This window comes from Atractosteus spatula, chromosome 27, assembly GCF_055471065.1.
Source record: "Atractosteus spatula isolate fAtrSpa1 chromosome 27, fAtrSpa1.hap1, whole genome shotgun sequence".
In the NCBI taxonomy this organism is placed as follows: Eukaryota; Metazoa; Chordata; class Actinopteri; order Semionotiformes; family Lepisosteidae; genus Atractosteus; species Atractosteus spatula.
The window spans coordinates 7,705,091-7,726,751 of NC_142732.1; the positions used below are offsets into that span (position 1 = coordinate 7,705,091).

At 44.7% G+C, this 21,661-nt stretch overlaps 1 protein-coding gene across 1 annotated transcript in view; it reads left to right on the top strand.

The window, feature by feature from the left end:
- Nucleotides 1-21,661, top strand: part of sez6b (seizure related 6 homolog b) — a 205,617-nt gene that overhangs the window by 173,454 nt on the left and 10,502 nt on the right. The window contains exons 6-10 of the mRNA XM_088906912.1: nucleotides 1,284-1,452; nucleotides 2,335-2,501; nucleotides 4,739-4,933; nucleotides 6,883-7,021; nucleotides 18,874-19,070. Of these exons, the coding sequence (XP_088763038.1) occupies nucleotides 1,284-1,452; nucleotides 2,335-2,501; nucleotides 4,739-4,933; nucleotides 6,883-7,021; nucleotides 18,874-19,070 (867 nt within the window). The remainder of the gene's footprint in view (nucleotides 1-1,283; nucleotides 1,453-2,334; nucleotides 2,502-4,738; nucleotides 4,934-6,882; nucleotides 7,022-18,873; nucleotides 19,071-21,661) is intronic.

The window sequence follows — 21,661 nt, forward strand, 5'->3', positions numbered from 1 at the left end:
TGCCTGACTCTCGCAGGAAGCAGCTGCAGCACACCAGCGATCCCCGGCCTAGTCATCAATAAGCCTTTTGAACTACAGGAGAAACTGATAACTGAATAAACATTTTCAGCCGTGCTGGAGTAATTAAACTTGATTCAAATTACCTCTTATTTATTTGGCTTCTTTTTCTTTAAAAACGCTAATTGAGGTTTAACGATTGATTTCAGTCTAAAATGATGTCAGCTGCCTGTGTGTGCTTTAGAGCACGGCTTGCGGGTCATCTGCAATGTGTTTTTGCTTGTGTGTTCCTTGAGCTTCAAATGCAATGTGACCACCTCCCATGCAGTCCAAAGATTGTGCTGGCACCATTGCCATATCTCCGGAGATATCTGAAACTACAGTTACTCCTGCAGATGTTAAACCATTCTGAGCCCAGAGCTGGGCATGAGCAGGGGTGGTGACCTGGCTTGATCATGTTATTTGATTAGAAACTATTAATAACAACGTTTTGTTACTGAAAGTACAGGAGCACCAAAAGGAGCGGGTCGGACCCTGCAGTAGATTTTCTTTGACCTTACAATGCCCGTGAGAGCAGTGGGAGGGGTAACAAGAAGAAATCCTACTGACCCAAGCTGCAGGAGGAAGTAAAAAATGGGCATTATTTTCACTCGCCCTCTTTGGCTCTTCAAGAATTAAGCTAACCTGATCACAGGCGAACGCAAATCGGTAGTGGAGTATTAGAAAGGTTAGTGTTTTTAGCACGCTTTTGTGGCTGAAGAGAGAGATTTCCTTGGCAAGCCTGCTCGGACCTGATTAACGGCACGGAGAGTGCCAGGGAACGAGCCAGGACAGCCGATCAGCAGAACGGCCTTAATTAAACGCGGTCTGGGTGGGTAACCTTCACCTGCTCTGCCGGCACGCTGGGCGCCTTTCCCTCTGCTGGTTAATTTCCTGCAAGCTGTTTCTTTCCGATACCGGTTACTCTTCGCTCAGTTCACCTGGAGTCCCGTCGATGAGAATCTGACTGCAGAACGTCACGTATCGCACAGATTTCAATGTGCTCCGCATCCCATGCTGCTGGATTTTAGTTTACCCAAGAATTCCCATCCCTTCTTCCTCTTTTTTTCCTTTTATGGCAAGGTTTTGAGAAAAAGCGTTTGTTTCTTCTTCTTGCACGAATGCCACCCGCACCCCTGAGACGAAGGAGAGAGCTCGTTTGTTGATTTTTTTTACTTTTGACGCCCCCCCCCAACCTCTCTCACACCCACCCCCCACCCCCTTTCCTTGCCCTCTGACCCCTGCAGCCGCCTGCGGGGGCGTCGTCAGGAACGCCACGGTGGGCCGCATCGTTTCCCCCGGTTTCCCCGGCAACTACAGCAACAACCTAACGTGCCACTGGGTGCTGGAGGCGCCGGAGGGGCAGCGGCTGCACGTCCACTTCGAGAAGGTGGCGCTGGCCGAGGACGATGACAGGTAGAGTCGCGGGCAGAGCGGTATTCTGTGCCACACGGGCCTCGCGTCCTCAGTCTGGCACGGAGAAGAGGGCCACTCTGGTTGTACAGGGGCCTCAACAACCCCCATAACCCTTATCTCTTAACCAATCTTAAAGGTTTGTGTGAGGAAAGTACAACAAAAAATCTTTGTCAGCGTCTAAGCGTTAGTGTGTCGACGGGGCGGTGATTGTGTTGATGGCACGTAAGAGGACGCTTAACAATCCGTTATTCTCTTAATTCACCCTCATCTGAGAAAACGGGAGCTCCTTTTCTACTTGAATCCAAACCCCGGGGAAGCGCATCCGTAATCTGCGCTCGGCTAAAGGAAACCGCCTAGCAGAACCGCCGGTTGAGCCTGTCCAGACGAAGTTTTCACCCTAGGCGCACCCATGACTCATCTGTGTCCCAGCGCTGTTTCGTGCCTTGCGGCAGGGCGTGTGTTCAGATCATGATCACTTCTCGTGCTTTACACTTAATATTCAGCATGGTTCAAAACCCACAGGACTCCTGGAAGGATTCAAGCAGCTTTACACCCTGCTTAAACCCTGCTTAAATGAGAAAGGGAATTGTCTTTCCTCAATAAAGAAAGAAAAGCCATTAAGTGCGGAGAGCTGTGATTTCCTGTGTTTGTAGACAGCGTGGATAACATCCTGAAGCTACAGAGCACGTGGCCTTGTCAGTTTCTTAGGATGATCTTATTATAATCTCGTGACACTGTGACTAAAGCGCAGCCCTGGGCTGGGAGGAAAACACTGGCCAAGTGGGACATTGGCGGACGACTCACGCTTTGCTACTTTCTTCCTCAGAGGCGCGCGTGTTAAATAATAAGCCGCAAACGCCGTGTCCCACTTCTCGTTTCCAGGCTGCTCATAAAGAATGGGAACAACATCGACTCGGCGCCCGTGTACGACTCCTACGAGGTGGAGTACCTTCCCATTGAGGGCTTGGTCAGCAGCTCGCGGCACTTCTTCGTGGAGCTCACCACGGACGGGGCAGGAACGTCCACTGGGGCCGCTCTCCGATACGAAGGTACTGGCCAGCCACTGGGCTGCGCGCCGGCTCCGTGTCCTCGGGCTCGGTCGCCTCGGTCCACAAGGGCCCGTGTCAAACTAAACCGAGTTATCATTATCCCAGGAATGCCTTCCGCAGTTCTCTTCCTGGCCGCTCCAGGAGGCCCCTGGAGAACACCTATTGCATGTTATCAGTTGCCTGCTCAAACACTCCCCTGAGTGATCTATCGCAGGCCCAGTGCGACAATGGGATTCTACTACCATACAGTGCCTTGCGAAAGTATTCGGCCCCCTTGAACTTTTCAACCTTTTGCCACATTTCAGGCTTCAAACATAAAGATATAAATTTTTTATTTTATGTGAAGAATCACCAACAAGTGGGACACAATTGTGAAGTGGAACGAAATCTATTGGATTTTTGAAACTTTTTTAACTAATAAAAAAATGAAAAGTGGGGCGTGCAAAATTATTCGGCCCCCTTGCGTTAATACTTTGTAGAGCCACCTTTTGCTGCGATTACAGCTGCAAGTCGCTTGGGGTATGTCTCTATCAGTTTTGCACATCGAGAGACTGAAATTCTTGCCCATTCTTCCTTGCAAAACAGCTCGAGCTCAGTGAGGTTGGATGGAGAGCGTTTGTGAACAGCAGTTTTCAGCTCTTTCCACAGATTCTCGATTGGATTCAGGTCTGGACTTTGACTTGGCCATTCAAACACCTGGATACGTTTATTTGTGAACCATTCCTTTGTAGATTTTGCTGTATGTTTGGGATCATTGTCTTGTTGGAAGATAAATCTCCGTCCCAGTCTCAGGTCTTTTGCAGACTCCAACAGGTTTTCATCCAGAATGGTCCTGTATTTGGCTGCATCCATCTTCCCCTCAATTTTAACCATCTTCCCTGTCCCTGCTGAAGAAAAGCAGGCCCAAACCATGATGCTGCCACCACCATGTTTGACAGTGGGGATGGTGTGTTGAGGGTGATGAGCTGTGTTGCTTTTACGCCAAACATATCGTTTTGCATTGTGGCCAAAAAGTTCGATTTTGGTTTCATCTGACCAGAGCACCTTCTTCCACATGTTTGGGGTGTCTCCCAGGTGGCTTGTGGCAAACTTTAGATGAGACTTTTTATGGATATCTTTGAGAAATGGCTTTCTTCTTGCCACTCATCCATAAAGGCCAGATTTGTGCAGTGTAAGACTGATTGTTGTCCTATGGACAGACTCTCCCACCTCAGCTGTAGTTCTCTGCAGTTCATCCAGAGTGATCATGGGCCTCTTGGCTGCATCTCTGATCAGTCTTCTCCTTGTCTGAGCTGAAAGTTTAGAGGGACGGCCAGGTCTTGGTAGATTTGCAGTGGTCTGATACTCCTTCCATTTCAAGATGATCGCTTGCACAGTGCTCCTTGGGATGTTTGAAGCTTGGGAAATCTTTTTGTATCCAAATCCGGCTTTAAACTTCTCCACAACAGTATTATGGACCTGCCTGGTGTGTTCCTTGGTCTTCATGATGCTCTCTGCGCTTTCAACAGAACCTTGAGACTATCACAGAGCAGGTGCATTTATACAGAGACTTGATTACACACAGGTGGATTCTATTTATCACCATCAGTCATTTAGGACAACATTGGATCATTCAGAGATCCTCGCTGAACTTCTGGAGTGAGTTTGCTGCACTGAAAGTAAAGGGGCCGAATAATTTTGCACGCCCCACTTTTCATTTTTTTATTAGTTAAAAAAGTTTCAAAAATCCAATAGATTTCGTTCCACTTCACAATTGTGTCCCACTTGTTGGTGATTCTTCACATAAAATAAAAAATTTATATCTTTATATTTAAAGCCTGAAATGTGGCAAAAGGTTGAAAAGTTCAAGGGGGCCGAATACTTTCGCAAGGCACTGTATACTGTTATCTCAGCTCTACACCTTTGAACCAAAACTGGTCTCGGGTGATGCTCTGATTGTCAACTCCATATCTCGTTGTCTTGTTCTGGAACAGGAGATAGTGTCCCAGTTCTGTTAGAATCTTGAACAGCTGGGAAATGAAACATCTTTGGGACTGTGCACAATTTGTTTTTTGCTTCTTTTCGGTCAGAGCTGTAGAGCAGGGTATCCATTTGACACGATGTGGTCCATTAGGCCAATGGGCTCATCGGAGCTGAAAGGCCTTTGAGCTGACAGGCCGGTGCAGGCTGACAGCTGGGATCGCTGGCTTTTCGGTAGGGCAGATCAGCAGGGCTCATGCCTCTTGTGTGCTTTTCAGCCTTTGCCCCGGGACACTGCTACGAGCCCTTTGTGAAATACGGCAACTTCACCAGCAGCGACGTGACGTACCCGGTGGGTACAGTGGTGGAGTTCGCCTGCGATCCTGGCTACACCCTGGAGCAGGGCTCCATCATCATCGAGTGTGTGGACCCCAACAACCCTCAGTGGAACGAGACCGAGCCAGCATGCAGAGGTGGGCGTCCCAGGGGGTTTCCCCCTCGTTACAGTTTCACCAGAATCATTGTGCACCTGTACTATAAAGTGTCACAGAAACCTGCAGCTAAACTGCACTTCAACCCCTGTTGGCTGTCTGATGTGTCTTTCTGACTTGTCACACATTGGGAATTTGATTCTCCTTCTTGGGGAAAAAATACGGTATCATTCTGTGCATTTGCAATGATCTAAAATCTCCAGGGACCTGGTGAAAGTCAGAAAAAGTCAGTATGTCACAGAACAGCATTTAATTTATCATGTACTGTAGTTAACAAAAAAGGAGGAAAAGATAGATGTACTTATTTTAGGAAGAAGAAATGATTACTGTTTGCTGTCATCAAACCCCTCCCATTTCATGTAGAGACAGTGAAAATTATCCACAAAACTCCCTATGAGCTGTGTCCTTTAAGGTTCCTTTCAAAGTGTTTAATTTGCTTCTAATTCCTTAATTACCGCTTCCAGGTGTGTGCAACACTCTCCACTGTTGCCACTACACAAAAAGACACCTGACATCTCTTTGTCAGAGGTGGAAGAAAGCAAGAACTCTTGCTGTTTTTAGACAGAGAAATAACAGACAGTTTTTAGACAGAGAAATAACACAATTTTTTCTCAGCGGTCAAGTCTTATTGCTACAGAATGCTGGTGAGCTTCTTCATAAGCATGAAGTGGTGATATTGGAATGAACATAACTATTTAACTAATTCTGCTGTAATGTCAGGAGTATCCCATGTGCTGTGTAGTGTTTACAGTCCACTTGTGCTCTGCAGGGGTTCATCACACAAATTAAGGCACGAACAAATTAAGGTATCTCTCACGCTTGAGCTTGAGAAAAAAAAAATCCGTTGCATTTCTAATTTTAATCAGAAATTAAAACAGAAATACTTTTTAGTGGGAGGCTTTTTCAGTCATAATCCCACGGATGGCTGCTTCACACCATCAGCTCCTCAACCAAGCACAGACACCCAGTGTCTGGACCTACGGTTTCTCTCATACTGTGCAGGGCTACCTCAGGATCAGCTGATTTCCTCGAGATGCAGAATGACTCCCTCCCTCACCCCTCATTACCATTCTCCTGCTGTAGTCTGTGGGCTTGCCACTGGCTGGCCCAATTCAACTTGTAATCATCCCTGGAGAACTAAGGCACCTGGTTGCTTTGTGCTCTCAAGATTAAGACCATGTGACAAAGCTTAGACTGCACAATAAATCACACTGTCACCACCATGTATAGACGTATCTACTGCAAATAACTGTCCAGGCATAGTGAATGGGCTTATATTCCAATCTGGACCTACATTGGGTCAGTGGCAGCCAACTACTATGTCCCACACAGACAGACTGGAGGGTCTGAATGAGTTTACCAGGTGTTTTGTTTCCTTCCTGTGTTATTTTGGTGTCCAGGCTGCTCGTTACAATGAGACGGGATGTTGTATATGTGAATAGGAATTCAACAGGCTTGAAAATGAAGCCACAGCCCTCCACTAAATGAGCAAACAAAGGCATCGAGAGCTGAGGAGGGGCCTCTCTCCACTGTAAGAGGTGAAACTCTGATGGTTTTAAATAGGTATCAGAGCAGCTGCTTTTTCAGGAAAGCCCTTGCGTAGTGAGATCTACTGTACACCTTGCTTAATCACACCCTTTGTGGGTTAAGAAAGTGCTCATCAAATGCACGAGGAGCAACTGTGGCTGGCAGTTTTAGTTAATGGCAGTCATCAAGACTCAGCCCCACCTGCTTCAAGAGATGGTATTCCCATAAGCTTGACGTTTCTGAGCACAGCTAGGAAAGACGAATTCAACAGAGTACAGCTGAAAGCATGATCCCTTTTTCCGAGTCTCTCCGACTCTCCTCCGCGTTAGCCTTGCCCTGTGTTTCCCAGCTTGAGCCCATCCTGCACGTTTCCTGAGGTGTTTGCTTGTGTCTTGGGGTGACAGCGGTCTGCAGTGGGGAGATCACCGATTCTGCAGGAGTGGTGCTCTCTCCCAACTGGCCAGAAGCTTACGACAAGGGGCAGGACTGCATCTGGGGGATACACGTCGAGGAGGACAAGAGAATCATGTTGGACATCCAAATGTAAGTGCAGCACCACGGAGCGAGACTGAAGCTATTCACTGTGCCCAGCTAGGAGGGGAGTCTGTAGACACCACAACCATGCAGACTCCCCCGATATTGACAGCTGCCCTGTTCCAATGCTCCTGTTCCTCCAGGTTTCCTTTCCTCCTAGGTGATGATGTGCAGGAATTTTAAAGAATATTCCCAGGTAATGTCACAGCACATAGACTGGTAGAAATTACAGTTCATGTACAGGCAAGCGTGCGATAGCAGTGATGTTTATTTTAGTCATTTTTCAACTTTGAGCCATTCCTCTGAGGCTGAAGTAAACAGGAGACCTTGTGAAAACAATGGAACAGGTGGAGAATTTCCTTTTTGTAGAGGATTTTGGAGAGGGGACAGACATTTGAAATAATGTGGCAGCCAGGTTAGAGGTTAGGTGCTGTATACATTAATGCAAAGATGAACGGACTGCTGTTCTGTAAAATACAGTAGCTCTCCAGTCCCTCCCCAACCCCTCTCACCCCAGTCTGTGGGGTGAATGCTCTGTAACTGCTCCTCGAATACCCTATAGTGTGTTTAGAGCTCAATTTGCATTGTGAGTGTTTATCTCAGCGGGGCATCGACAGTTTAAGAATTTGACTCCTCGTATACGTTAGAAGCTTTGAATTCCTCAACAGCACTATGTTTAGAGCTTCTCATGAGAAAACCACAGACAGGATTTCTCTCCGCTCTGTTCTCGGTGAAAATCCCCAGGGTACGGATTTTAATAAAAAAGCAAAAAAACGTACTTTTAGTTATGTATATATTAATAAGAAATGAGTTCAACTTGAGTATGTACTGTATATGTAAGACTTGTGGATACACATATGAGATACATATGTATTTATAGGTCCTTTGTAGGATAAATTAACCTTAAAACATCGGAGTGAGAAAAATCCAACCACTTCTCTTTGAAACGGATACCCAGGCAGCTGTCAGGATAGAGGAGACTGCATCCCTGACAATGCAATAGCTCAGGGACTCGTATTAATGTGCCACTAAATATACACTTCCACTCAAAAGTTCTCCCTGCCTTCTCACAGTTTGGCTGCACTGTTTCATTTAGTCTGCGGCTGTTTAGGATGCAGAAGTATACAGTAGCTTTAATGTTCTGTTTTGTTAGATGACACCAGCCAGCAGGACCCCGATTTCCTCCACACACAAGCTTTGACCATTTGTGATTACTTTGCACAGTTGGTACAATGCCTCAGTTCCCTAAACTTTTGTTTTACATGCAGTTCAGAAGCCGCGCGGTCTGCATATGCACCTGTTTGGATAAGGTTTGGCTATAGCCGGACAGTCAAGGTCCAGAATTCAGCACGTTCTTTGTGTCTCATGAAGTTAGGAACAGCTGTGGACCTGGTAGACCAGCTAAAGTGATGCAGTTAAAGGTTAAGCAGACCAGTTCAGCACTTCTAGCCAGCTTTGTGCTGATTTAAAGGAACATATGAACCCTACTGGATTCCAGTCCCCAGGAGCAAGAGCTGAGACTCTGGGCTGTGTGGTTTTCGGAAACCTTCCCATACAGTCATTGAGCAGATGAAAACTGGGACTGTGTGACCAAAGCTCCCGTGTGGAGGAAATGTAAGTCATGCTGGGCTAACTCTCCTGGTTAACGTATAACAAGAGGAGTATAGTCCTCCCAACTTTAATGAAAGATGAGTCTGGGAGAAAGGGAGCAGTTGCAAAGGTGTAGATGAGGTGGAGGCAGGGGTGTGAAAATGAACCATGCACGTATAACATTCAGAGATAGGTGGGCAGGAGGGCTAAGATTAGGGTATGACCTCCCCCCAGCCTTTTCATTACAATAGATTTGCTAAACTCCCAGCCATGTTTTAACAGTAATAGTGTTGCGGGACAGTAGACTACAGTACTCAACATTACAGTACAGTAATCAACTGACATGTTTTAACAGTAATAGTGTTACAGGACAGTAGACTACAGTACTCAACAGTACAGTACAGTAATCAACTGACCACTGGGCTTCCTCAAACACAGCCCTGTGGAAAGTGTCCACAAAGAAAACAATTTGATATCACACTGGTTTAGTGCAGCGACTTGTCCCGAGGAACTTCCTGCTGATCTAGGAGCAAAGCAATAACACCTCTAAGCCTTTAAACGGAAAGAGATTTTTGCCAGAGCCTTAATTAATCTTTTGCTAACCTGATCCCTTCGCTGACTGTACTTCAGAGAGGAGGAGATTGCTGTGTGCTAACAGCAGCGTGTCTCAAAATAAAGAAGATGAAAAGAATATTTTGCACATGAATGGGGCACATAAGTACCCGCACACAGAGGTTAATAACTAACTCTAGAGGAAACTAATTATTTTATTGGGTTGTACGAAGGTAGTCCTTTTCCGAATCAATTATGCCGGGCACTGAAATGAGTGTTTTCCATGATTGCTGTGTCAGGTGACAGTTTAGAACAGAGTGCCCTGCTGTGTCAGTTTGTGATAGATTATTCGTGCGTTCAATAATTTGGCTCCCTTAATTAAGATTCACTCATTTGCATATGTTTTTTTTTGCTAGCGATAGTGTTACATTGTATACTAGTATAATAAATGGCATCTTCAATGTTTTGCACAAGGAGCTGTCAACATAATTAATTTCCTTTTCGTTTTCAGAAGAAAAACATTGTGCAAGATACAGCAACTGGGGACGTTGGGCTGTGTTCTGCCAGTTCTCTGCAGCACTGATATGATTTTAGCTGCTTGTCGGCATGACGCTTAGTTAAAGTTAAAAAGGGAAACTTCGCTTTTCCATGCTTTGGCCTTTGTCTTCTTCCTGCGTTCCTGTGGGAAGCAAACGATTTCAGGAAGGATTTTAAAGAAGGCTCTGCTAGACAAAGGCAGTCCTTCCTTTAGGATTTATCACTCTGCAATCAAAGGCAAAATAGGAAAATGCGCAGTTAGATACATAATTTTTAAAGTGCAAACAAAATTAAAATGAATTAACTGTAGCAGATGGAGTCTGTGCCAAACTATATAAAGCAACCCTCCTTTCCTCTTTTGTCTCTGAATTGCCAAATCTGTCAAACGAAATATGCACCCCAAATGATACAAGTACAAGTCTCATCGTGGGGTGCACTGTGGATCAGTGCTTGGGGTTCTTAGCAGAACACATTGTTGAGCCCAGTGTCCCCGTCTGATAGCAATCGGCTATTCAGAAAAGTACGTACGTTTTGCACAGGACTGCATGGCGTCTTGAACAGGTAAACTAAATAAAATAAAAAAGAAAAGTAATCTGCACACCAGGGCTGTTTGTGCAGGACAGACTTTATATACCGAAGTCTGCCATACAGACAGGCTTTGTCTTTAGTGGGAACATTACTTTGCTTGTCTGCCTCTGGTCTCCTGTCTGTCCCCCAGGCTTGTCTACATACTATGGGTGACAGGGCCTTCTCCTGCTGCATCCCAGAGCTCTGGAACTCTAACCCCAAGGATATCACAGAGTCCCCTTCTCTGACACTTTCCAATCCATACTCAAAATCTTCATCTTCAGAAAAGCTTTTACTTAATTAATTTGCATCTTACACTGCATTCAAAACCCTAGATCTATTTTTTAATGCGATAACTTTTTATCTCCTATTACTTTCATCATATTCTAAAGCGCTCCAAAAAGCTATTTTTAAAGGTGATATTAAATAGTATTATAATAATAATAAACTTCTACCATGTGGCAGTGTGCACAGAGGAGTCTCATTACAGGGGTTTAAGATCACTTTCCCTAGTAATGAGACTGCCTTCATTCCTCCATAATCATTCATCACTGTAGTCTTGCACGCAATTACAAGGGAACACAGTGCGTAATGACGGCTGATTAATTAATTTAACACAAACAGGAGGGCTCGCCTGGCACTTAATAAGCTGCAGCTTTGCTGATGAGGAGCCATGCGGAGCAGAGCAGGTGACAGCAAAGCAGAGCACACCTGTGTGCACGAAAGCAGACGAATGCTTTAGAACGTTTTTGTAATCCTGGTACGTCAGTGGTTTCAAGTATCAAACCCATTTCTGTATCCTCTGTTAATGGTGAGCTGCTTCATTTCAATCCAGTGAAAATTTAAAGTGTTTTCATGCTTAAAATGAAGATATAAAGACAGAAGGGAAAAGGGAGTAGAATGATAAATAAGGAGAGTGGAATACAATCATTTTTCCCCAACCGGAACGGACTTCTGTATGGTACTCGTTTTTAACTGCTGACAAGGCTCTGGGGTGGTAGAGCCCTCTGGTGGTCATGTCGTGAAGAACAGGCAGTATTTGGATCCGTTTCACCGGGTATAATGTAAATCTAGCTGCTGCTTGAAGAACCCTTGGTGCTGCTCTTAATCCTATTCATATACGGTGTACATAGACACATTGCTGAAGAAATTAGTGTGTTTACCATCTGTCTGAAACAAGAATATTTCCTAATACTGTTTCTTGAACTGGACTAATGACTGATGCTCCATGTTCTATGTTTATGGAGGTGAGAAGACATTCAGCAGACAGTCAGCTGTGTGGCCACACAGCTGGGAGTTGCGAGGGGTGCCGCAGGGGAACTTTGTGGTTAGACTGCAGGACAGTTATTCATCTGATTAATCTTATTAATGAACTTCCCCTCTGCCACCCAAACCAGGCAGTGTGCCAAGAGATGGCTCCACTTTAAAACCAATATTGAACTTTCTAATTTAAAAAAACATCTAAGTTCATTTTCGTGTTTAAATGACAGTAATGCACACACGGTACAAAAATTAAATTGTTCCGTGTTCACCTGTCATTTCCAAAAGCCAACAGTATCCGTCGCTAGGTGATTGACCTTTCCAAGCTTGGCTGTTCTGATGAAAGCTCAGTAATTCAAACAGAAGCTCTGCTGCGTCTGAGGACAATAAGGAGATTTAGGACAAGGACCTCCTCTAACAGGTTCTCAGAGGTGTCACGCTTATCTAAACACCTGGCCCAATGTGCTTTAAACCCTCCCCCACGTACGAACACACAGCTCCCACTCAAATTGAAATTTCCTCATAATGCTCCAAAATGCATTCAAGTTTTGTTTTTTTCCTGAAAACGTTTTTCCAGGACAATGTATTCCTTCCAGACACACCCCTTCACACTGATGCTGTTCAGCTCTACTGTAAGAAGACCAGATTCTCAAAAGGTCAATGTTCCAGATGTTCCAGTAGGATGTGTTTGGACACAGGCTCAGGATAAAGGAAACCATTCTTCACTATAAGAGAGCAGTGTAACTGGAATCTCGAATCAAGCCGGACAGGAGTGGCATATGCACTAGAAACATACAGTATGTGTGTTTAGACAATCACATCAGAACTGCTGAATAAAGCAGACAATGGGTCAGATATCTCTAGCGAGGTCAGAAGTCTTAAGCAAAAGATGATTTAGGGTGATATACAGTTCAAGACTTTCAGGACTTAGACACCCCAGGATGACACCCTGAGATTAACATTATGGGTTCATGGGTACAGGACAGAGCCTCGTCTCACATTTGAAGTTCTCAGCACATGGTCTGGCTGCTGGCTTGTCCTCCACATAGTCCAGGTTAGTGGTATATAAGCCCTTACAAAAGCCATTCCAATTTTGTCCGCCTTTCTGGAAGACCTTGCAAAAGAGCAGTGAGACTTCAGAAAGAGGAGTAACTCCGTTCCTTGTATTAATATTGTATGTGTGGTTTTTTTTGTATCATGCAGTTTTTTTAAAAGCAAAGGAAAAAAAAGGCCAAGCACTACAAACTGAGTCCAGCGAGCTCTCTCGGTTACCTGCTCATTTCTGGCCAGCCGGTGTTGCCGCACCAGTGAGAAGCACAGCGTCTCTGACAGCTCCCTCAATACAGCTCCACGCCTCCTCTCTCAACAGGCCACTGCCTTTTCAACAAAACAATAATAACACCCTGTTCGCCGACAAAAAGCCTGCGGATTGCATCCCGATGGTACCTTCTCAGAAAAGTATTGTTCAAAGCACTATCTGGTTTTTTTCTTCCTTGAGAATGCATTTCCTCCATTCATCTCAGGCAGCTGTAAGCCATCCTTGCTTTCCAGCCTGAGCTCCCTGCTGTTTGAAGACATGTCTCAAATCCTCCACCCTGCTCCTTCCAGGAAGATGGGGATGGGGGGGGGAGGAGAGAGGCATTCTCCCAGCTGTTTTTTTCAGCCTCTTTTGCAAGGAATCGCACATAATGGAAGAGCAAGGAAAAATTCTCGGAATGGAAATCACCCAGTTTATTTCCTCCCTAATCAATTTGTCAGCCAAAGGTATTTATTAACGAGGAGGAGTCAGCAGAAGTTCCCTGCTATGATTTTGTCACCAGTGTCTGCTTTGCATTTCATAGTAACATTGTCTCATTCTATGACAAGTGTGACTCAGATCCACACAAACCCCTCTGTTTGAATCGGCACACCTGTGAGAAAATGATAAAACTATTTTGTACAGCGCTTTTAAAAGAACTTGTCACAGCGCTTTACAGAAAAGTAAAAAAAAAAAAGTTAAATTAATGGAAACAGCAATAAAGATAGGAGATAAAATCAGTACAAAGAAGGGTTTATAATTCACAGAAGATGCAAAGGGGCAGACGCAACAATTAAATAAAAGGCATTCTAAAGAAAAGGCCTGATTGATTGATGATGATAAGCTACAAAGGGAAAAGGATCAGCAGTTATATCACCACATCTCACAACATTAAAAATCTCTTGAAAAGAATAGGGGTGTTACCCTGGTGTCCTGGCCAAATTTCCCCCTGGCCTTAACCAGTCATGGCCTCCTAATAATCCCCCTCTCTGAACTGGCTTCATCACTCTGCTCTCCTCCCCACTGAGAGCTGGTGTGTGGGGAGTGTACTGGTTCACTATGTCTGCCGTCGCATCATCCAGGTGGGGGCTGCACACTACTGGTGGTGTGGAGGGGATCCCCATTACCTGTAAAGCGCTTTGAGTGGAGTGTCCAGAAAAACACAAATGTGTAAGGAATCATTAGTAGTAGTAGTAGTAGTAGTAGTAGTAGTAGTAGTAGTAGTAGTAATCAGACTCTGCCCTAACACAGCCAGCAGCAAAGAACTGCACCGTCCCTACTATTCCCTAATTGAGAATACCGCTGACCGTCAGGGTGGCTGAGTTCCAGGGGGATTGATTAGAGATGTGATTGCCGGCAGCGCAGTCAGTCAGGTAGATTAATCTACGGGAATAAAGGGGGGAGAAAATCCTAATGACCATTAAAGATTGCTCCTCTGGGTATCCATTCCTCAAAAAGTCATGTGCAGTCAGTCATGTAAATGCAATCTGGATGCTCAATAAATCTTGCCCAGGATTTTCATGACAGATGATTGATTGGTTACAAGCAGGTGGCCCGATCTGATGTCTCCTACTCAGAGGGAGAACAGCGCCCCCCGCAGGAACCCCAGAGTGCTTTCACAAAGGTGTGCAGAATCTTAATTTGGACCAGGCTTAGATTTTCAGGCAAAGCTACTGGGAAGCAGGATGCCTGCAGCGGGGTACAGTGGGAAATTTGATCAAGCACATTGAAGGTACCCGCCAAGAGCTGAGGCGAGCAAAAACCTTTTACTGCTTATTTTTCTCCTTTTTTTCTTTTAAATAAACTGCGCTCTTTCGCAGGCTTTGTTCTTGCTCCAGGAATGGAAATGCCTTCCTAACTTTACCATTTTTAAAGGTTAATGCGTTTTGAGAGGAGGCACTGGCAGCTCTGCTCGCAAACCAAGTCAAGCTGAGCGTGTTTTTGATTATATAAAATTAAATTACTGCCACCAAATGGAAAACATGATTGATTTTCACCGCAGATACGGTGAACAACTACTTGCGGCCTTGCTTAACTTTATCAAGACAAATCCAGTGTGAGCAGGGGGTGATTTTCTGTTTGAGTTTTGAATACAATATTGTGGTTTCAGTCTCAATAGAGGTGAGCACTCCCAGAACATCATTCTCCAAAAGACACCAGACTTTAAAGGCGCAGAAAGAATGAGATGCAAGGTTAAAGGCTATCCTTACATGTCACTAAATTCTCAGAGCTGGAATTCATGATGTGGCTGAGAGTACTGTGGTCTGGCATGTCTTGGGTTGTGGAGTTTTTGCTTTTTTGGTATTATTTTGTTTCACTTTCTAAATTTAATGTTTTTTCATAGACCGCTTGGCTAACATCAAATACACCTGAAAGGCGTCTTGTCAGCTCCTGTTCATTTTTGTGATCGTAAAATGACTGGGCTTGTGGTGGGGTTTTTTCCTAGCAGAATTGTAGATTCGAACAGCACTGTTGCCCAAAGCCCTGTGCGCTGAGTGATGTTGAAATTAAAGCTTATCAACTGCTGCATCACAGCTAGTTTGTTCCTCTCCAGGATTTGGTTTTATCACTGTCTCCAGTTAATTTGGACCGATGAAGATCAATGTGCTTATTAACGAATTGGTGGAACTTAAGTCTTATAATGGAAGAAATAGATGAGAAGAGCCAGTCCCGTCTGTCCCCACTGTGGCAGGAGGCACAGAGGAGAAAAGCCACACTGCTGTGGGCATGGTGTGCTGCAGGTGTCTGTAAGATTTATGGTCCTTCCCATGATCCTCGCTGGCAGGAAGTCAAGCCGGTGGCACTCTGCAACATGCCGGGCTGAGCTGGACAGGGGTACAGCACTGTGAACAGCCAGCTTTGGAGCAGATCAATGGAGAGAAGGGTTTAACTCTGGAATTCCCAAGATCCTCCTGTTTTTGTCAGCTTATGTTTTTTACATAATGAGCTCATACTCGGAGGGTACTTATTCATCCTTTTCAGCGCAGATCTCAAGAAGCCACATAGCATCTCGGAAATGCACATTCACTGGAAAGGCGCAAACATACAGCCCCCACCCCTTTAAAACAAATTCCCCCCCAAAAGACTGCACTTCTCATGCTTGTAAGAGCAGCGTACTGTAGTCTCAGTGAGAAACTAAGACACTTCACTGCAGCTTCACTATACGGCCTTCAGGTTCTGAATTTTTCCATTTTTCTGTTTGTTGTTAATTTTTGAAGGACTAAATATTTCTCTGGTAGGGGAAAAATACAAAAATGATTTTTGGCCCTTTCCTTCATGCCTGTATCTGAACTCCACAGCAGCTTTGAAGTAAAATGTGCGTTGTCAGTTTCAGGTTGACTAATTTTGACAGCAAATACAGTCATAGCCTAGAGGTTTTGAGAAGAAAAGTTGTTAGGAAAATAACCTATTATCGATTTCATTATCTCGGGGAATTAACACCATTGTCCGAGATATTTAGGGCGATTCATTCTTAATTTGTTCTATTAACAGAATAGTTGCTGTGTCAGTAAACGTGACTCTCTAACCTTGATAAATCTCATACTTAGCAGGCAGTTCACAGAGTTTCTCAGCTTCTTGCTATCTCTGAAGTGTTACCCATCCTCATATTTATGTGTGAGAATAAAGAGTGGTGCTGAATTTTCTGACTTTAAAGTTTGCTCATTAAAATGATCTATGCAAAGATGGGGTCGATGTTTTTGAAATCACGTATTCATGAGCAAAGCTTTTGTGTACAGTAAATTAATGATAAATTATTCAGCCTTATCTAGAATTTTCAACAGAACAATATTTTTAAAGAAATCCAGCTGCATAACAGTATTCAAATCGCTGCAGGCAACTGGAGTGTAATGTGTTTGTCTATATTAACAGCTGCATTAGCTTAGCTGTCCCTAAAAACCCCTCAGAACCTCCTACCTCTGTGTGTGAAGGCTGGAAGTGGATAAAAAAAAGAAAAGCTTTTGTCAGTTTTTATAAAAACAGAATCAAAGACTTCAGTTGCTAGTCTGGAACAGGGCATAGGCCTCTTAACTTTTCACTCCGACTTCTTGTGAAAGTTTTTCTCTGGTACCTGAAAGCTCTTACAGTAGCTCCATCATCTGAGCAATAAGTGTTCCTGTCCTTACACAGCGCCGAGAGAGAGGAGGCAGGAGAGGATGGGATTAAGCAGAGCGCCCTCCTGGGTTAGAAAGGCAGCCCTCCTTCTCTGAACTGCAAAGGGTTTGTTTGGTGCTTTCCAGAGATACTGAAAGGCAGGTGTATTTAAGGAGAAGATGTGTGCAACAAGGGGTAAGAGTCTGTCACAGAGTGCCTGAAGTGCAAACTGTCCATAGGAGACACAGCTGTCTTTATTCTTTCTAGTTCCTGTCAGTTACCAGGCAGATGTTTTACATTTCACTGTCTCTCTCACACTCTTTCATTTTCTTTCCTTCTCTCCCTCTGGCCTGGGACTTGCGAATAGTGCTTGGAGGACGGCAAAACTGTTGAATAATTGTTTCTTTAATGAAGCACAGTAGGGAGATTAAAGCATTAACTAAGAGCCTGTGAAAAAGGAGCATTCGTATGAAAATATTCAAATAAGGTAGCAAATATGGTCCAATAAAGTAGGTGAACTCAGCTGTAAAGGTAATATCAGTATCTTTAACTGTACTGGATTCCATTGTTGACCCATATACTTCCTGTGTTATTCTTCAGGAGCTCAAAAACCAGTTTAACACCATTTAGACTAAATCTCTTTTGTTGTCAAGTAGTATTTTCCATCTTAGAAGTGACTTTTGGGCTGACGTTAAAGACAGTGATGAGAAGGCGTTAACTGGAAACTTGTGGTTTGGCCTGAGCTAGGGTTAGGGTTGGGGGATCATTAGTCATCAGTCTGAACTGATCTCTGAACTGCTCTCTGCTGGAAATTGTGACATGGCCATTTTTAGGGTTCTGTTTCTGACTTAATCTAAGAAACCTAAATCTATATCAGATACAGGCCAACACAAAAATATGCAGGTAATCCTAGCTAAATACTATTGCTTAATGCCAGAGTGGAATAAAAAATAGAGGAGCAGTCCCAGCCTGAACCTGTTCAAATTCCAATTACAGGTTCCTGCACCTCACACTGTGCCTACTTCAGGCACAGACTTCGGCTGCACTGTTTCTGCTAATAATTTCAGTTCCAGGAAGCATAGCAGACACCTGATAACAGCACACTGCAGTGTGAATATCTTAGGAGCGAATGGAGAAAGACAACATTCTGTGAAGGTGAAAAATACTGCTTCCGATTTCCAGAGCGGAGAATTTGCTGTTTCCTGGAGTTTGCAGAAGAGTAGTGCTAAATTGCTTTATAGGGGGCTCCAGTATTGTGTACCACATATAATTGATTTTCTACCCTTTAATAAACACAGAGGGGAAGTAACCCTTGCGTTAATCAATGTGTATAGTACTAGCAGCACCTAGGTGACTTGGATCACATTCTGTCTGTCTGCAGAAGATGAAGAAAAAACCCATGGGGTTGTCTATTGTGATCCTGACATGGCTCCGCTTGGGAGTGAGCAGAGCTATTGTGATTCCACAGTCGCAGATCCAGAAAGTCCTTCTAAAAGGAGGAACGCAAGAAAGGGCGGACGAGACATCTCTCGGCAGAGATGCCAGGAAAAGTTGGGAAAAGTGTTTTGCATAGTTTTGTAATTGCGGGAGATAACATCCTGATTCCTGAGACGGTATCCTGTGAAAAGTAAATTAACCAAGGTGCCTAGCATAGCGTGCCATGTGTCTCCTTTAAAATAAAAACGCTGTTCACTTCTTCAAACCGGCAAAAATCCACTGAGGGGATCTTGATGGTAGTCTTGAGAATCTGTAATGGCCCAACTTGCCATAGATACATGTTTGCATGGTAATAGCTAAGAATGAAGCTCTTCCTCTAGGAATGCAGGATCAAACTGTGTCTGAATACACTCTATCACAACTCTCAGTGCCTCTGGGTCCCGCTTTTCACCTTGCACGATCTTTATAACACAAGCATTGCTGGAATGAATAGGACGCTCGTTCAAAGACCTTTGCATGTTGTCAACAGGCTACATGTGGGGAAGAACGACGTGTTGACGTTCTACGATGGAGATGACCTGACAGCGAAGATCCTGGGACAGTACAGTGGTACCCATGGCCGCTTCAAGCTCTACACCTCTATGGCTGACGTCACCATCCAGTTCCAGTCTGATCCTGCCACTAACATCTTTGGCTACCACAATGGATTTGTCATCCACTTCTTTGGTAGGGATATACATTCGATTCCGTCCATCCTGTAAAAACAGAATTTAAGTGCAATTCTTACTTCTTTAATATGATTGTCATATAGTAGACAGAGCCACCCGGTGGCCAGCAGGTGTAAGGCCATCCGCAGTATTTAACATGCAGTAAAGGTTGGATGATGGAGCCATGAATGTAGGGTGTGTGGTTTAAAAGCAGTGAAAAATGAAAAATCATGAGAAACCGAAGGCAAAACAATAAGGCATTGCAGGGAGATTGTTCTCTTATTTCAAATCGCATATTAACATTTGTGCATCTGAATCTTAATAAATCATGTAGAAGGGTAATAGCATTGACTAGCACTAATTGAGCACAATTACATTCTCCACATAAAATGTCCCAGTCTTCCAGCATTGTGGCAACAATTCACAAAATATTGTGTAAGAGCTAATTAAAGTGAAGTATTTAATTATAAGCTCATTACAGAAATGGCACAAAGCACTGTAGGGAGTTCCCTCGAAGTACAGGGATTCATTGCAGTGGTGCCGAAGGACTCGCCTGTGTCAGCGTGTCTGCGGTACTCTATAAGAGAACAAAAGATACGTCGGCCTCCAGGGGGCGAGAGAGAGGACTCGGGCCAGATGCTGGCTGTGCTCAGGGCGATGCGGAGCTCGGTGCAATCATCGTAATGTGGGCTGAATTACACAGTACCGGGGGAACGATGCCTTCCTCTGAGCTTCTGGAGCTTTGCCAATGTGAACTAAAACAAACGAATGAGAGGTTGCAAAGGCAGGATAAAGAAATCGCGCAGGAAGATGTCAGAAACGGACTGCGGATCACCAAACAGAGAGGGTAAAATGCTGATCCATAATTCTACTAGACAAGTGGACACAGAGGTTAATTCCACGCTGTAATAAAAGTACAAAGAAGGAAGAGGAAACAAGATACTTAGCAGTGGAGCTTTCTTCAGGTTAGCTTTTAGCATGGAATTAACCTGTAGTTGATCCTCTGCTGCTTGCACACTCTAGCCTAGACAGACATCCAGCTGGGGATCAGAGTTTAACAGTGCACTAGAAGAGTCATTTTGTTCAGAACAATAGCCTCCTTTGCTATTCTTCTTTTCTGCACATCCGATCAGAGCTGTTAACCTTGTCCTCTGCAGCTACCTTGCCGCCTAATGTGCTTGCTAATCAACACAGATTCAGGAAGGACAGTTAGGGAAATAAACATTTGTCGTTTTATCATCTATTTTGGGGCTATTTTCCCCCCCCCGGCTGAACCCCACCCACCGGACCGGCGTCACGTGTCTGAAACAGACCGCTGTCGGAGGCAGCTACAGTGGGGGGCGGAGTGACAGATTGGATTCGCACCCTCAGCCCCAGTGAAGAGAGATGCACAGGACTGTCTGGATACAGGCAGCCAGGAAGCCCGGCTGTTAGGAGGAAAAGAAAAGGAGAGAGCTGCAATAGCAGAGGGGTATAGCTGAGCAACTGCAGACCGAGCTCCACAGATGGGCTGCACTTTGTATTCTTTTCACAGTGCACACAGGCAGACTGAATTATGCAGGTGCAGCGGGTTACGCACATTAAGAGTGCAAACACAATTACAGTGCGTGTTTGTCAGTATTACCCATATTTGCTCGGTTGCGTGCCCATGCCACCCGTGTGCGCCTCTGCTTGGGCAGTGGGTCATGCCAAACTGCCTGGCACCCCTCCCCTGGCACGCAGCAGCCCTCGCAATCACACAGATCAGTCTCATCCTTTTTATTTGTTAATTTGCAGCAGCTCTCCAAGCTTCTAGCATTTCATAGTTCTTAGTGTCTGTGTGGCCCCTTTCTTCCCAGAGGGTTTTGTATACGGGAATGGGGATCCTGCACCCACCTGGCTGACACAGGGCAGCTATTCTGTGCCACGCAAGCCCTTATAATGCAGCAGATCTGGTGAAGAAGAGGGAACCTGGTTTACTAGTGGAGTTAAGGGAGAGATTGTGCAAGCCCAAAGCGCAATTTAATTGTCCTGCAATTCTCCAAAAACACCCTGCTATTTGCTGTTATTCATGTGTCCTGACACAATCAGAGCCTTTGTTCCTAGTGGTGAGGTGATACACCAGGGCTGGCGGTCAGCTCTGTGGAGACAGCTGTTACTAATCAGCAGAGAGAGCACCGTTATCTATCATAAAGCCCATTTGAACAATTAACAAGCAGAGAAAAGGAGATTCCATACCTGACAGAGAGAGGAGTCAATATCCACCAATCGATTAAACTCATTGATGCTCCACTTTGTCGGCCTTCTGCTGTGAAACAAAACGCACAAGATCGTGAGTCACGCAGTCAGGGTGACCTGCTGTATGCACTGCACTGTACTGTGGGTGCTGGCACACACGCTGTACCAAGGCACCAAGGCAGCAGAGCGCTCGACAGGAGGGGGAGTGTGATAGATGTGAAATTTGCAACAGCTGTCCTCTGTCTTGACCCTGAATGAAATGGAAAACCTATGGTGCTGAGACAGGACAAAAGAATTAAATTGGTCAATTGAAGGCACAAAAAAAAACAGCATTGTTAGTGTATGTTTTAAAAGCAATGCTTCGTTTATCCCTCCTGCTTGCTGTGAGACTGT